Consider the following 17,320-nt stretch of genomic DNA (forward strand, 5'->3'; position numbering starts at 1 on the left):
TTTAATTCTTCTGTTCCTCATCCAGCTTGTATCTTCTGCTGGCGTATTTACTCCCTTCACATTTTCTCAACAAGTTTCTGCTCTGTCTTGTGCCCCCGCGTGCCCTCTCTTGTACCTTCTCTCACATTAGGGATCTTTGGGGTGGGAAGAGCAAGCGTAGATCCTGTTTTCTGTGGTAGAGCAAGACGTACTTTGAACCTCTTTGGACTGTGTTTGAAAACAAAAGAACTGCCGACTCAGAAATGCCCAGAACAATATAGCTTGCATGTTTTATGAAAGCCCTAGTGCCCCTCTGGCAGATTCAAATCAGTAATAGTTCTCCCAGTTGAGGATCCGTGGCTGCCAACTTTGAGGATTTCTGTGTCCTTTTTAGGAATCGTGGGAGCTGAGCAGAGAGACTGGGGTTTTTAAAAGATGCTTTATATTGAATGCCCTGACCTGGGTGGCCCAGCCTAGCCCAATGTTGTCAAATCTCAGAAGCTAAGCAAGGTCAGCCCTGGTTGGTATTTGGATGGGAGACCACCAGGGAAGTCCAGGGTTCCTACGCAGAGGCAGGCAGTGGCAAACCACCTCTGAATGACTCTTGCTGTGAAAACCCAATTGTGTCGCCATGAGTCTGCTGTGACTTGTTGGCCATTTCTACCACCATAAATTGAATGTTAATGCCTGAGGGGCTAAATAGCTCCCTGAAGAGGTGTGTGATCCTAGCACAAGGGGGGGGGGAATGTATTTACATTTAAGAACAAAAACTGTAAGATCCTGTCCATTGTTTTCCATGGCACCCAGTGAAACGGGTTACAGTTTGAAATGTCATGCACATATTGGTTATGTAAAAAGTGATGGTCACTGGAGGGAGTGAGAATCTTAGGGGAGGTTAGAGGGCGTCGTGGAGAAGGAGACGGCGGTCAAAGGCTGGAATGTAACCTCCGTATGAAAAAGGCTGTGTAAGTCGGAATGCCACAGTTCCTTGGGGTTCACAGTAGTGGCAGCTGCACCCTTTGTGCAACCTTTGTTAGTTTCTCAGAAAACATCTGCTTAGCCACTGTAGAAAATGGAGTGCTGACCTAGATGGGTACCGAGGTTATAGTTCTCCTAGGGTGCCAAAGAACCTTGGGCCAGCCCCGACTGGGTCACCATGCCAATAAAATTTGGGCTTGTCGGTCACCATACTGAAAAGGTTCAGAGTTCGAGAGGTGCAAAAGTAAATGATATCTGTTCACTTCAGTGGGCAGATGTAAAATACAGTATTCAAGGACTTTGTTGCAGTAGTGGAAATGCTTCTACCTAATCCCTGATACCCTTGATCTGAATGTCAGGAGAACGGGCAGGTATTAGCCCCTCACAAGTGTCCCTGAGAGCAGCACTTCAATTTCTTCCATATTATGTGACTCGGCTGGCATATAAACAAAACATTACTCTTCAGGGCATCTTTGTTGTAGGAGCATCAGCCTCTGGGGTTGGGTGCAGGTTTTTTCCTGCCCCAGCTGTTCCCAGGCATAGCAGCTCTATGGCTGCCATCCACTTCCTTGGGAAGAAGGAAAGCCCTGAAATCAGAGATAGAACCAAGGTAGAACCAAGGAGCAGAGAAACTACATGCCCGCCTTTCCCAGCCAGGTTCCTGTAATCATGCCCCCCCCCTTCTACATAATGACTGATATTTTACTGGTGTGAAGTGTTCAAGTTTTTAATACTGGGGCATTTCTGAATTGAGATAGAGGCACACCATACTGTACAACTGTGGATTGATCCAGTTTGTATAGTTTCCTGCCTTCCTGACTGACCATCCTATCTTACAGGACTGTCTGTTTCCCCACTCCCCACCCCATTCCTCGCCATAACAGCTTTGTTTATCTATTGGGGCCTTCTGCAGGTACCACCCTGAAAATGGATGAGATAACTTTGTGGCATGGCGTGCCTGAGAAGGAATGAAAGCCCCCCCCCCCCCAAACTTCTGGCCCTCTGCAAACTGTAAAACAGAATTGTTTGGGGGGAATGTTGACAGAGGCAATAAGACTATGTTATTATATGATGTAGTGGTTCAAGAAGGTGATTTAATTGAGAGAGTGGGACTTTGGGCTACACTATGGTGCATAGTACATACTGTCTGTTTGCTGTGTAGATTATCTTGCGGTCATTATATTATCTACCTATGTAATTACACTTTCTGGCATTGTTAACACACGCCTAATAATTATGCTTAGTTTTCAGATTCCTGTAATCCTAATTGTATTACTTCTATTATCAGATATCTTATTCTGTTGATTGCACTGATTTATGTTGTGTAATCTGCCTAGAGTTTTAATGAGAAAGGTGGACTATAAATTATGTAAATAAACAGGCATTTGGTCCAATCAGTCAAAGTTCAAAGGCTGTACCCTGTATCGTCTGGGCAACTGTAGAGTTTCTGGGATTTATGTGTAGCATGGCCTGGGTCCTTAACTTCTTCCTTCAGTAAGCTATTACTGCTGATGTATTCACAGAGAGGGTAGGATCCGTGCTGCACAGAGCATTCCTCATAGAGGGAGAAATAGGGTTGCCAAGTGGCACTTACCTTGCCGGCGGGGGACTCCCCCCAGCGTGCCCGGCGTCATAACGTCACTTCCCTGTGACGTGCATGCTGGGGCAGGGTTGCCCCCAGGGCCCGATTCCCCGACGTTGGGGAATGGGCCTCTGGGGTGGGGGGTTTTCCACCCCCTGGGGGGACTTGGCAGCCCTAGGGAGAAAGGTATATGTATCCAGCATGGTGGCTTTTCAAGGTACTGTGTCTCTTAAAGCACACTAGTGTGCCCCAGAATACTGTAGCATTTGCCTGTACAAATCTGAATGTTAAAAACAAACAAACAAACCTGGAAAGGGCAGAGAGTGTACTGCTTATTAACTGTGTTTAGGATCATTTATTAAATAACATGGCCAACTTTCTGTAACCCTCTAAAGTATGGAAAGATTCCAAGAGCTCACAGTATGCGGTGGCACTCTTAACATTGCTTTCCTGTTCACTCTCCAGGTTGGGAATCCACGTGTTGAACTCACGCTTTCTGAACTTCAGGATATGGCTGCCAGGCAACAGCAGCAGATCGAAAATCAGCAGCAAATGTTGGTTGCCAAGGTAAACAGACCTTCCTATTGGGGTGAAAATGTGCTGCCTTGGCAAAAGTCTCTAAAGCCCAGACCTCAGCAATATGGAAAACTTGATGACCAAGGGTTAATATAATATTAATCCAGTGTAGGTGATGAGGCATCCTGGGGTGTGACACTGTTTTTGCTTAGATTTGCTTCATCAGACAAAGGGAGACAGTCTGATTCTGTCCTGTTCCCCTTTGTGAAAAGCACTCCGGTCACTGGGGAGATCAGCCTGATTTTATGACAGCGCAAGTCAAAACAAAAAGCAGACAGTATGCACAGCACAGGATCTGGCTCTGATCGAGTGTTGTGTTTTTACAATGCTGCAGCAATGCAGTCAATCTTTGCACTGTTGCCATTTGGATGCGGGGCTTTTCTCCCCCCCCCCATTTGAAAAATTGGTGTCAGAACCAGTGTTCCCTCTAAGCTGTGGAGTCTTGTGAGCAAAAATTCTACTTTGTGAGCTACTGGCATTAAAGCGGTCAGCCAGCGATTTGGCTGCTGCATAAATTAGTTTGCTCTGGAGCCATCCTTCCTGAGCGAAGACAAAAATGTGTGAGCTGGAGGCTAAAAAACTGTGAGGTAGCTCACACTAACTCAGCTTAGAGGGAACACTGGCGCTGGAACCCTCAAGAGTGAAATGAAGTTTTCAATCTGTATAATGAAAACTCGTGAACTTTTAAACATTTTAAAAATAATTTTGTCGAAGAGGTCCTAAAACTCCATTTCGGTGCATTCCCCCAGGAAAAAAAAGCCCTATGCAGCCACCATGAGCCGGCCTTGGCTGGGAGGGCGGGGTAGAAATGTAAGAAAGGAAATAAATAAATCAGTTCAAGACTGCTACAGGGCAGTCCAGCTAGTTTTCTGGTAGAGTAACACCCATTGGTGAGAACCCATAAGACTGGCCAGGTGATCTTCTGATATATATCTGTAGACCAGGGGTTCCCCACCTTTTTGAGCCTGTGGGCACCTTTGGAATTCCGATACAGCGAGGTGGGCGCAGCCACAAAATGGTTGGCAGAGGAGGTGGAGCCCGCCACAAAATGGCTGCCGCACTTCAGTCCCACAGGGAAGGTCCTTGTGCTGTGGTGGCAGCTGCTACCAAATCAATGTCCTTAAAAAATCTGCACAGCCGTCAAAAGCCTTGTCAAGGCAAAAGCCCCACTTTCTAGAAACACTTTGTGGGTACCAGGAAAGGTATTAACGGGCACTGTGGCCAATGTTCCCTCTAAGCTGTGAAGTCTTGTGAGCAAAAATTCTACTTTCTGAGCTACTGGCATTAAAGTTGTGAGCAAGCGATTTGGCTACTGCATAAATTAATTTGCTCTGGAGCCATCCTTCCTGAGCTGAGACAAAGATGTGTGAGCTGGAAGCTAAAAGACTGTGAGCTAGCTCACACTGACTCAGCTTAGAGGGAACACTGACTGTGGCACCCACGGGCAATATGTTGGGGACAGCTGATGTAGACTATGAGTATTTTATCTAGACTTTTTCAGGAAGGCAGCTGTATTGGTCTGCAGTAGAGGAGCTAGGTTTGAGTCCAGTAGTACCTTCTAGACCAACAGGATTGTTGGGGTATAAGCCTTGACTCTCAAAAGCTTAAACCACGAAAACCTTGTTGGTCTTTAAGGTGCTACGGGACTCGAATCCAACTCTTCTAGACTGGTGGTATCCATAGGTGACCCAGGTTTCAGTGCCCTCAGCAAAATGTTACCTGCTGACTTAAGCAGACTTGACATGTCAGTGCAGTTGGTATTTCTACAGTAAAAGGAGTTTCATAGTTTTGATAATACGGAAATGTTCAGCAGACTTGTATCATTTTAATGAAACTCGCAAAGTGAAGTTTGTGTTGAATTAGATAACAGGAATGAAGCGAGTACCTCTTAAGTTACATTTGTAGCTGTGTCAAGAGAATGCTGCAGGAGGGAAAAAAGGAAGCATTTCCTGGGTTTGTTCTGTCCATAGGCTGTCATTCTAAAGAAGTGCCACTTATCCTGCTGCCGATCTCCTTATCTTTGCTGTTTTGTAGTCCTCTGCTGGTCACTGTTTCCGCTGGGAAATTGTGTAATGGAGGGTTAGGAGCCATTTTGGTGTGGGAGGAAGCATGTTTGAGCAGCAGGAAATACATGTTGCAGGAAGCCTCACAGATGTGTGGGAATGAATATTTCAACTGGAATTGTTTTTGTATCCATTAGAGATCTGAGCCTCTAGCTCGGGTACTGAAATGTTTAGTATCTTTTGGAAAATTAGAAATGCAGCCTGGTTAGACAAAAATCTTTATGTAGAGGGGATATTTAACTTTTTTAAAAATTCATTTGACATTAATTTTAAGTACGTACATTTATTCTCTTCTCAGCAGGCAAGAAAACTGTTATTTACTTTATCTACTGGGTTTATCTCGAAATGAATTTCAGTGGCTGGTAACGCGCTTCTAAAAATAACGTGATTACATGTTCTCCTCCTCCTGATAGGAACAGCGTTTACGTTATCTCAAGCAGCAAGAACGCCGTCAGCAGCAGTCTGTTTCCGAGAGTGAAAAGCTTCAGAAACTGAAGGAGCGAGTGGAGACCCAGGAGACGAAGCTGAAAAAGATCCGTGCCATGAGAGGGCAGGTGGATTACAGCAAGATCATGAACGGCAATTTGTGTATGGATGGTTTCTTCCCCTTTCTTAACATACCTCACTTGCAGTTCCTGGTGCGGTCTGAGCAGGTCCTTCTGCGGGTACCAACCCGCAAATGGGCAAAATCAGCAAATGCCCAAAGATGTGCCTTCTCCGTTGTGCCCCCCCACCACCACCTTGTGGAATGGTCTGCCTTAGGAGGTTGGGAAGGCTTTCTGCAAACTATACAAATCTGAATTACTCAAGTGGGCTTTTGTACTCAGGAAATAGGGTAGCACTGCACAAAATGATTCATAAAGCTATTTTGACAAATTATTTAAGGACTGTGGCCTGTACGTCAGTGTATAGTCTGCTGTAAATTGGATCCTACTATGTAAACATTGTTTAATGAGTCCTGTTAACTCTTATGCTTTGTTTATGTTTTCTGGATTTCTGGTTTGTTCAACAACCCCAATCCTATTTCACTGTTTATCGAATGTCCCATCCCGTTGATTGTATTGACTCACTGTCTGTAATCTGCCTTGAGTGCCAGTGAGAAAGGTGGACTATAAACAACATAAATAGCTGACTTGGGCTGGGCAACATAATTAGATACCCCTAAATGGGGACCTATTACAGTGCCAGTGTGGCATGGTGAAACATTACTGTGAGCACTCCTGAACATGGAAACACCTGGAAGCTGTTTCTGCTATCGTGATGGCACATTTCCCGGATGTTGTTATGGAAGGGAACAGCTGCAACTGTATCCATGTACAGTCCAGTTCACACTAGCATTTTCCCATGTCATTGTGAACACATGTTTGATCAAGGAAAGGATATGACCGCTCATGCATAGGGGAAACTGTATGAGTGAACTGACCCATAATAGTAACAAATTGGTAGTAAGCTGAAATTCCTTTGTTTTTAGAGACACTGGAAGCTGGAAATCACTCATTTTATATGTATCAGACTTATTTACAAACACCCAAGTGAATCCTATGGAGGCTGTGGTGGACTGCACTTTTTAAGAGGCTTAGAAGTGCTGTACCAACAACCTAGAGAGCCAGCTTGGTATAGTGGTTAAGTGTATGGTCTCTAATCTGGGAGAACCGGGTTTGATCCCCCACTCCTCCACTTGCACCTGGTTGGCTGACCTTGGGCAAGCCATAGTTCTATCAGAGCTGTTCTTGAAAGAGCAGTTCTTGAAAGAGCTCTCTCAGCCCCACCTACCGTTCCCTCTAAGCTGAGTTAAGTGTGAGCTAGCTCACAGTTTTTTAGCTTCCGGCTCACACATTTTTGTCTTAGCTCAGGAAGGATGGCTCCAGAGCAAACTGATTTATGCAGTAGCCAAACCACTCGCTCACAATTTTAATGCTAGGAGCTCACAAAGGAGAATTTTTGCTCACAAGACTCCACAGCTTAGAGGGAACTTGCAGTGTCTGTTGTGGGGAGGGGAGGGGAAAGGAGTTTGTAAGCCACTCCCAGTGAAGGGTGGGGTATAAATCCAATCTCCTCCTCCTTCTCCACCTAAGGACTGTGAAGAGTTAATTCTTCAGAGAGCCTTGTGGCACAGGCCTTCACTGCAAATGGGGTTTTGGGACTCAGTGAGCGTCCTGTGCTACTACCAGGCGTAGTGGTTAAGTGCACGGGCTCTAATCTGGGAGAACCGGGTTTGTTCCCCCACTCCTCCACTTGCACCTGGCTGGATGACCTTGGGCAAGCCGTAGTTCTGATAAGAGCTGTCCTTGAAAAAGAGCAGTTTCTGTCAAGAGCTCTCTCAGCCCCACCTACCTCACAGGGTGTCTGTTGTGGGGAGGGGAAGGGAAAGGAGTTTGTAAGCCACTCTGAGACACCTTCGGGTAGTGAAGGGTGGGGTATAAATCCAATCTCTTCTCTTCTTCCATATGGAGCAGAGTCACGTGACCATTTCATATACCATTTCAACTTCCCAGCCTCCCACGTTTGCCCCTTATTATTTATGACGTTTTCAGCCTCCTTTTTGCCCAGTGGGGACTCAAGGCAGGTACTAATGTAACTAGCTTGTATGATGCTGCGTTGATCCTAGGGAGCAGGAAATCACTGGTCCCATTCTTCAGGAACTCTGCAGTATGAATTGGGAAACTCCTACCACGAGACTTGGGCTTAGCTTAGTGAGCATTCTGAGACTGTGTTGTCAGGCTTTGGAACACAGAGCTGGTGTTGCCATCCACAGCGTTACCCTGATACGGATGACACCTGGCACGTTTTCTCTTTAATTCTTCCTTGCCCTGTAATTCCGCTGCACATAGAATCACATGCTGTGATTCTTGCACACAGAAGCGGCAAGAAAAATATCTGCAGAGCGTCTCTTACGGCCACTCAATTAATTTGCGTGTGTATCATTTTACTTTTTAATCCTAGCTACTGAGATAGAGCATATCAGTGCCATGTTCCAAGAAAAGCAACAGGAATTACAAGCGGCAGTGTTAAAAGTAGACCAGCTTACTCAACAGCTAGAAGACTTGAGAAAAGGGAAGCTGAATGGATTCCAGTCTTACAATGGACAGATGACGGGGCCCGCGGCTGTAGAATTAAAGAAATTGTATCAAGAGCTACAGGTAAACATTGGAGACATAAACTTAGAGCTTGTTAGATTTAAGAAAAGTGAGGGGTTTTTCCTCTTGATAGCATCATGGATACACTGCACCTTGTAAAAAATCTCTGGGTCAGTATGACAAAGTTTAAGTCCAGTGGCACCTTTAAAACCACGAGAGTTTTATTCAGGGTATAAGCTTTCATATGCATGCACACTTCTTCACACACAGAAGTGTGCATGCACCTGAAAGCTTATACCCAGAACATGACCACATTGGTCTTAAAGGTGCCACTGGACTCAAACTTTGTTCTGCTGCTTCAGACCAACACGGCTATACTGCTGTATCTGTCTGGATCAGTATGTTTATGTTCACATTAAGTGATGCCAGGGCGGCACACCAACTTGACCACCACAGTGCTTTTCTGTAAGCTTGAGAGTGTGTGTGGGGTGTGCTTCACTGATTTCTCCCATCACATTGTTTGTGAGGGTCCCCCATGCCCCTGGAGCAGAATTTCGGTGAGTTCAGTAGGCTTCAAGGGAAGTGGGGGAGTTCAGTTCTGCTAGTAAAAGTGTCTTATTCCAGCAGAGCCTTTGAATCCCACCCTTGTTTCTGTCTTTCATGCTCTTTATGAAAAAGTTCCTTGCTCGGAAGCTTTACTCTAATTACTGTTACCTGACCATGTGCTTAGGTTATTACTAACTGACACTGCATGATGGGAAGGAAGTGCATTCAACCAGCTACACCAAACATTCTGACCTAACTTGGAAGAACGTACCATTGGAATAAATTGGATTTATTTGTATTATAAAGTTTCAGGTATCAGTCTCCATAGACCTGGAGCCAAAAAGCTGCATAAACAGTTCTGTGCACTCAAGGGGAACTTTAAATCTTTACTTCTTTTTAAAATAAACCTTTACCAAAAGTTTAAACTAAAAAAAAATTGTGATACAGCATGGGAGTGAGCTGTTCAAAAGTTTTAAAAAATCCATAGACCACATTCGAGCCCTTGGTGGAAAGTGCCACCAAGTAGCAGCTAACTTACGGGTTTTCAAGGCAAGAGAAAACAGGTGGCTGGCCACTGCCTACTTCTGTGTCTTAACCCTGGACTCCCCTGGTGGTCTCCCATTCAAGTACTAACCTGGGCCAACCCAGTTTAGCTTCCAGGGTCCAACAAGGTAAGGGCTAACCTGGGCCATCCGGGTCAGTGTACTTAAGCCCTTGGGGTTCCCCCTTAAAGTAGCTCTTGGGATCCCAGCCAGAGATCAGTATGTTGTTGTTGTTGTTGTTTTAACCTCCCCAACTGGAAGTGAAGTGGCGTCAGCTATGAATGATAACCGCTGTGGTCTTTAAAGATTCGTAACAGGCTTAACCAGGAACAGAACACCAAGCTGCAGCAGCAGAAGGAGCTCCTGAACAAACGCAACATGGAGGTGGCCATGATGGACAAGCGCATCAGTGAGCTACGCGAGCGCCTGTACAAGAAAAAAGTTGAGGCACGTCAAAAAGAAAACATCCCTGTAAGATAAACTATTAAAAGGGCCACGTTTCAGTGACTTCTGCAAAGCTCATCATTTTAAAAAAAATGATGTTAATTTTGTCCAGCCGCCAAACGCTGTTCGTTGCAAATTATTTCCATCTCTTGAACTTGTCTAAAAATGAAAAAAAAAGTTTAATGTCCATAATCTTTTTTTAAAAAACTGAGAATGTGTTGTTTACGGTTTGTTACAATCTGCTGAGATTAACCTTATGTCCAGCCTGCCATTTAAGCAGTGCAACTGCCACAGGACCCTTGAGAGTATAAATTGAATGTGGCATCGCACCGTGAGTTCCACATAAGTCGAAAGTGATGCAGAAATACAGTTTTGTGCACCGGGATACTATAGTTGCCAGACCAGAAACAATAGAGTAATGATCTGGTGGTAATTTTTTTAGTGCCAGTAGAACTGTCTTAATCCTCACGAGTAATCCCGTGAGTTTCATATTGTGTAAACTATACCTTTTGTGGCAGGGAGCCAGTGGGACAGGATGGTATCCAAGAGAGAGAACTCTGGGATTCCGTCTGGGATGGAAGGAACACTCAGTAATACATGCCTTCTGGCACTGGAGAGACCTCAGTAGCTGGAGAATACAGGCAATAGAAGAAAAGTGAGACCGTCATAAACATCATTTGGAAAAGTCTATTTCTGGTTCGAGTAGAGGTGTGAGCCAGCGTGTGTAGTGGTTAGAGTACCAGACTAGGATCTGGGAGACCCAGGGTTGAATCCCCACTCGTGCCACGGAAGCCCTCGGCGACCTGGGGCCACTCACGTACTCTTAGCTTAACCTATCTCGCAGGGTTTTTGTGACATTATCGGTGGAGGAGAGGAGAGTAATATAAGCAGTTTGGGGCCCCCGCCATGAAGAAAGGTGGGGTTTAAATGAAGTAAATGAATAAACAAACTCTGGTAATGGCAGCGCATCCCTCCCTGCAAAGAGGGCCTTCCTTCAATGGGAGAGCCGCTAGCTTGAGTGGAGCAGTAGGATACAACCCAAAATGTCTGGGGCAGGAAGCGACTGGGTTTTGAGCTGAGGAGAAATGCATGGCATTCTCCCATGCTCTTTGCAACAAATCAGCCTTGAGCAGATAGATAGATGCTCACACAGTTTTTTGATTTGTCGTCTTTTAGTTGAACCGGATAAACGGAACGTCGTCTCCTCAGTCTTCCTTGAGCACTTCAGGCAGAGTCGCGGCCGTGGGGCCCTACATTCAGGTTCCTAGTTCCAGCAGTTACACTGTGCCAGTAGACCCCGTGAAGCCGCAGTCTCTCACCATCACCACTAGTGGGACTCACGGAAGATCCAAATCCGGTAAGTGGCTCAACGTCATGGATGCCAGCTGTCGTTTGTGTTAAGGGAGGTGACAAAGGAGATGCCCTCTGCCCCCTCTGGCAGACTGGAGGCTGGGCAGACAAGCTGCTGTGGCGGGGGGGCAGGGCCCCCCCCCCCCCCCCGGGGGTCTTTTTTGCATCAAACACGTTTGGATACTTAGTAAATTAAACACAGCTTTGATTAGAAGTTTATATGAACTTATGAGATGTATATATAAGAACAGTTCTGGTGCGGGTATCATTTCTGGCTATGTAAAAACTACCCTATGTCGTTACATGTATTTACGATTATTCTTTCTCCAACCTGTTGTTTCCTTTTGCATAGTTTATCTGTGCATTTAGCATTCCAACTTATCAGAACAACTCTCTGCATAGAGCAATCCCCTTCCAGCAGTTAGACAGTTCAGTTTATGTCTAACTGGAAGTACACTTGCCTGAATAACCAACCATACAATCCTCTGCAGAGTTGCAATTGGCTTAGACTGGAGTAACTTGGTATAGGATTGCATTGTAAGTTTGGTTTATGTCTAATGCATCATAAAACATTTAGGATAATTATAGAAGCTTAAAATGGTTTGTACCCACATTCTATTCAAGACACTGTATAAAGGCTCTTCTTTATTCTGCCAAATATCATACTTCTACCCCTGTATTTTCCTGTTCTTTTTTACATTTTAATCTCTTTTTTTGTCTTTATGTTGTAATTTTCCTCCGCTTTTCCTTTTCTCTGGGTGACTGGTTCTGCCTGGTCGTCTTCTTTAGATACAGACTTTGGGGGTGTGAAAAAATCTCCAGCTCCCTGGAAGATTTCTGATTTAGACATTATAGTGGATCCTATTCTCTCACCTCCCTCTCTTCAGTCTGCTGCTCACAATATCATCCATTCAGCATCTACTCTTTCTGAGATTCTGCACTGTGAGTCTGTAGAAGATCTTTAGTAAGCTAAGAGATCCCATTTCTTTAATATGGCCATCTGAGCTTCAGCATACCAGATGCATATTAAATGGGACTGTTTAGACATTTTGTCATGCCCTGCTGTATGCTTTCTATACTTGTGTCCATGCGTACATATACGTGTGTGAGTGCGGTGTTCATATATATTGTTGAAATCCTCAGAATACAATGGAACAAATTTCTTACTGGTCTCTTTTGTTGCTCTCACGTGTCCAAAAAATCTAAACCATTAGTTAATATTAGTTATGCTAGTATCTTGAGTGTCACCAACTGACCAAGTTGTAGATGTAATGATTCCACCATAGATCCAGAGGAGTTAGCTGTGTTAGTCTGTTGCTGCCAAATAGTAAAAAGCCCAGTAGCCACCTCTAAGAGTAACAAACTTTGTTGTAGTGTAAGCTTTCGAGAAACACAGCTCTCTTCGTCAGACGTATCTGATGAAGAGAGCTGTGTTTCTCGAAAGCTTATGCTACAATGAGGTTTGTTAGTCTTAAAGGTGCTACTGGGGTTTTTACTATTTGGCACAAACAGGCGTTGCTTGTATGTAATTTGATTCTTGTTTTTTTAAGGGGGTTAGGGTTAGGAGGTTTACTGTGTGGCTAGGGACAATTCACTTTAATCTCTTACCCATTCCCCCCCCCCAAAAAAAAAGAAAAGAAAAAGAAATTGGACTCCAGTTCCATGCCATCTAGTTTTCAGATGCTTAGAGACCTCTAACAGTCATTGAAGCCCCAAGTAACATTAGTTGAAGTCAAGTGCCTAGTTTACAGAATATGGCCTAGTAAACATGTCTCCGCCTTTGATTCAGTGAGATCCAGTTCCATGTACCCATGAGTGGCACTGGCCATTATTGTTTGGTCAAAAATACTCTTCCTGTTTAAAATACAGTTTGCCGCTTACTGGCTGGTGGTGTATTGGAGTGTGAATCTTGCAAAAGACTCATGGGGATCAAAGTCAATTCATCTTCTGGTGATGCCTGTGCTCTCACTCCTCTATGTGTTTCCTTTAAAGTGTTAATATTCACATTGCTCCTGAATTTTGAACTTAGGGTAGTTTAAAGACCAGGTTTTTGAAAGGGAAAGTGCTGATCTGGATCCAAGAAATTGTCCAGGTATTTCTGGATGCAGCTTTAGGCTTGTCTGTCTTGAACAGCTGACCCTCTGTGCCATGGACAAGAATTTTTGAAATTGAGAGTTTCAAAAGCACTTTGTGATATGGGAGCAGGGTGGATGGGGAGGAGGTGTGCTTTATTACTTAAAGAAAAAAAAATCAGGCATACCTGATCCTGGCCAGTGTAACAACATCCAAGGAAGAGAATGAATTTTCAGATGTTTGTTTTCAGTAGAAACAGTTTTCTCCTATTAGCAACTAAACGACAGAGACCTCCTTTGAACACAGGCTTCTTGTTGTGTTTAAAATTATGGAAATAGACCTGTATAGTAGGGGAGGAAAACTGTCACAAAAGAAGCACCTGCTATATATGTAGCGGTGTAGGACACAGATTTTCGTTGTGCGTAATCATTATTTCAAACAGCAATTCTGCAAAACTGTACAACCATGAAGAAGTTGGCACTCTTTTCAGGTACATTTTCCTTCAAAAAGAATGAAAATGATTTGACTTTCTGAACTCTTCTGCAAAATGCACTGGCTTCTGTTCTTCAAAGGGTGCTTTTATGCTTCGAAACACTTAGAAAGTTCCTAAGTAGGGTAGAATTTTGTGCCAGCATCTCACTTGAAAACAGTCTTGTTTTTCATAAGGTGTGTAATGGTACATACCACAGTTTCTTCTGCAGCCCCCATACCTTGGCTTAGATCCAGACAACAGGAGCAGAATTTGCAGGGTGGATCTTTACCGATTTCTCCTGTCCCACTGCAGCCTCTTGCACCCCATGAAAAGGCTCAGGAACAGTGTAGGATCTGGCACAGGAAGACACAGTTGGGAAAGGAAATGTACATTGAATCTTGCATTGTTCTCAAAGAGATCCCCTGACCCTCAGAGGTAGTGGGGTGTGGAGTAGGGATACAATGGAAAGGGAGAATCTGTGAAGATCCTTTTTACAAACACTGTTCCATTTGCAGTTCCGTGGATCCGACCCATTATCCTGCTCTAAAACAGGAAAATAATGCAACTTTCTACTGAACTGCTGACCTAAAATATACCTTCTGAAATTAAGCTGGGAAAGAAGGTTCCTGGTAGTGGTTTGTGATCTGGGAGATTGATGTGAATCTTTTAGATCAGTACTTCAGCATAAGAGCAACCCTCTTGATGCAAATGAGAGAACCTCTGCGTGGTATGGACACTTGTTCCTACATGTGGAATATATTCACTGGATTAGTATTCATTGGTGCAACAGTTCATATTTAGAAGATTTCCCTCATTTCCAGGTGGTTATGACATTTGGGAGGAATGTATTCACTTGACTTTCTGATTTTTTTTGTACTACCCCAGATGATGGTAAAAAAAGATCTTGGACAGTGTCAGACCTTGATGTTGGGCCTGAAGCCGGCTCTTCGTGGCACTCAGAAAGCACAAAACAGCAGTTTTTGAACTGTATGTTGCACAAAACTACAAGATATTCACAATGATCTTTACTGTCAAATCAGAAATCAAAAGACATTTAATTTCTGACTAATTACCTTTCGGTATGAAATAAAGCCTGCTGTGGACTCGGGGCAGCTTATGGCAATTTTTGTATTTCTGAGATAGATTAAATTCAGCAATAACTTCTAGGATAGATGTGAAGAGAGAGAGCTTCTACAATCACTGGAAGGCTACAGTTGAACCTGAATTTCATCTTTAGCAGAATTTTCTTTCATTTCATGAATTAATTCCCTTGTAAATTTCAGTGGGTGGGTGTACTCTGTTTTTAAGGAGCAAACCTTTAATGTCTGCCTCAGGCACTAGCCCAGGTGTGGAATGCACTTGAATGTGATGTACACAGTAAGCCATAAAGCAAGTCAGAAAAACCATTTGTTTGTTGAGCCACCATTAAGGCTAAGCTAGAGTCTGTTTTTCTGTAAAGGTGCTAAGACAAAAGGGATATTGTCAGGGATACTATAAATGTAAGCCATGTGTTTGCATTAGCTAGCCTGTAAATTCCTCTTAGGTTCTTATAAAATGGAAGGATCCACTTCTAGATATCACTACCCCTCCTAATCAAAGTATATCTTGTCCTTTCCATAGTTGTTGTTCTTCCTGTGAGTTTTCACATTTATAGTCAAGGGATGTAACAGACATAGGGATGGGCACAAACCAGCTCATGAACCTTTGTTCCTGACGAATTTTGGGTGGTTCGTGAACTGAACTGCAGCCTGGCCACAAACCTCCATGAACTTTTAAGACAATTTGTGGGGAGCAAAAAGCAGGGTTTAAACCCCTGCTTTCTCCTCCCTGCGAAAGCCACCAAAACAGCAGAGCAGCAGGAGCAGGCTGCTCCTGACCTCTCAGCTGTTTCAGGCTCTAAACAGCTGAGCCTGCTCTTGCACCCAGCTGTTTAAAAGGGGGGCATTCTTGAGTAGCCGGTCCCTGGGGCTCACTGTCCAAGAAAGTCCCTTTAAACAGTTGAGCTGCACAGAGCAAACTGCTCCACATGGCTCAGCTGTTTAAAGGGGCTTTATTGGGTTCAGCTCCAAGCCATTTAAACGAAACAGCTGAGCAGCGCTCCACCACTCAGCTGTTTGGTTAAAATGGCTGGGAGCCATTTAAGCCACTGGTTTCTGCTGTCCATGGCTTTCAGTGGGGAGCAGAAAGCAGTCATTTAAATGGCTTGGAGCTATTTAAACCACTGCTTTCTGCTCCCTGCAAAAAGCGGTGGGGGGCCGAAAGCAGGGGTCACGGACCCATATGAATTGGTTTGGATTGCGAACCAGCCTCCCAGTTCATATAGGTTCATGGTTTGGTTTGTGGTTCAGCCATGAACCATGAACCAAACCATTGTGCCTATCTCTAAATAGTCATGTAACTCCATGACACAGCTGTTTATTGACTTTAAAATACATGTTAAATTATTAAATAATAATAAATATTACATAAAGTGTCACTTTCTTGTCAAAATAATACTAAAAAAAATGTGTTAACATTTTTGTGATTCAAGTTGCCCAATCCTACCCAGAAGAAAGTTCTATTAAGTTCAAGGAGACTTTCTTCCAGGTAAGGTTTCTTAGTACTGCCACCTTAGAAATGATATAAGGTTGTTCATACGTCTGGCCAAAAGCAGAAATTCTTGATACTTTCTGATTGGAAAAAGTGCAAAAACATTAAAATGCCTTATTTTAAGAATTTTTAATTCTATTTAGAAAGCAAAAATGCATAATTACAAATTAAAAATAGCTATGCTTTTGAGATGCATTTTTAAAATTATTCTAAGGTGTGCCTTTAGAGGAAAAGTTCCAGACAGAGAATACATTGTTGGGTGGAGGACAGAGTAGTAGCAGTAATTTCCTGATTTCCGTAAATTACCAGTTTCCTGGATGAAGGGTCTATTTATATTGCAAGTATGTCTGGGGGGGGTTCATAGTCAGTCCTCCAGCTCTGTGGCTTTGGAGAAATGTGTATTCCCTGACACACAACTGCAAATGAAGCTTACATTTTTGCATTCTCCTATAAAAGTATAAAAATATAACGGATGCTGCAGCACTTCCATTGCACGGGGTGGGGCTTTTTCTGGAGTCATGAGAAATTTGCAGACATCTCCGCACCATTAACGAAGTCTGGACCAGCTTTTAGTAGTGTTTAGAGCAGCAAGCATATTACGGGCAGCTTGTTTTGCCTGAGGCTTAAGCATGCAACCCCTGGATGCCACCCCTTACACGACTGATTTTTTGGTATCTTGAAATCATCCTCTAATGTCACTAATCTGAATAATTGATTCTGTCTCGCTTTCTGTTTTTCTGTTGGGAATTGATCAATTCTTGACAGGTTTGCGCTACAGTAACTCCTAAGTAAAACTCTTTTCCCTCTGTTTTAAGCAAACGATGGAAACTGGCCACCGCTTAAACAGAACTCGGGTCCTGTGGTAAAGCCCCCACAAATCTCCAACGCAGACTGGAAGGAATCAAACATGGATGCTGCTTTAAAACAAGGAACGATTTCCAGTCAGCCTGTGTCTTCTTCAGTATTAGGGAGTACCGATAAACTGGTGGGTTATTTCTGTCCCCCCCCCCCTTTTTTTTTTTTTTTTTTTTTTCTTTTATTCTAATTTT

The 17,320-nt window shown here is 43.7% G+C and overlaps 1 protein-coding gene across 4 annotated transcripts in view; it reads left to right on the forward strand.

The window, feature by feature from the left end:
• The window catches only part of PPP1R13B (protein phosphatase 1 regulatory subunit 13B), a 64,837-nt gene that overhangs the window by 33,539 nt on the left and 13,978 nt on the right, over nt 1–17,320 (forward strand). For 2 of the 4 annotated variants that reach the window (XM_015417818.1, XM_015417820.1), the window contains exons 4-10: nt 3,005–3,106; nt 5,592–5,766; nt 8,122–8,318; nt 9,650–9,814; nt 10,964–11,144; nt 11,927–12,079; nt 17,087–17,256. In XM_015417818.1, the coding sequence (XP_015273304.1) occupies nt 3,005–3,106; nt 5,592–5,766; nt 8,122–8,318; nt 9,650–9,814; nt 10,964–11,144; nt 11,927–12,079; nt 17,087–17,256 (1,143 nt within the window). The remainder of the gene's footprint in view (nt 1–3,004; nt 3,107–5,591; nt 5,767–8,121; nt 8,319–9,649; nt 9,815–10,963; nt 11,145–11,926; nt 12,080–17,086; nt 17,257–17,320) is intronic. The other 2 variants (XM_015417821.1, XM_015417822.1) reach the window with 1 other exon arrangement.

Source organism: Gekko japonicus, unplaced genomic scaffold (assembly GCF_001447785.1).
Source record: "Gekko japonicus isolate JY-2015 unplaced genomic scaffold, Gekko_japonicus_V1.1 scaffold270, whole genome shotgun sequence".
Taxonomy (NCBI): Eukaryota; Metazoa; Chordata; class Lepidosauria; order Squamata; family Gekkonidae; genus Gekko; species Gekko japonicus.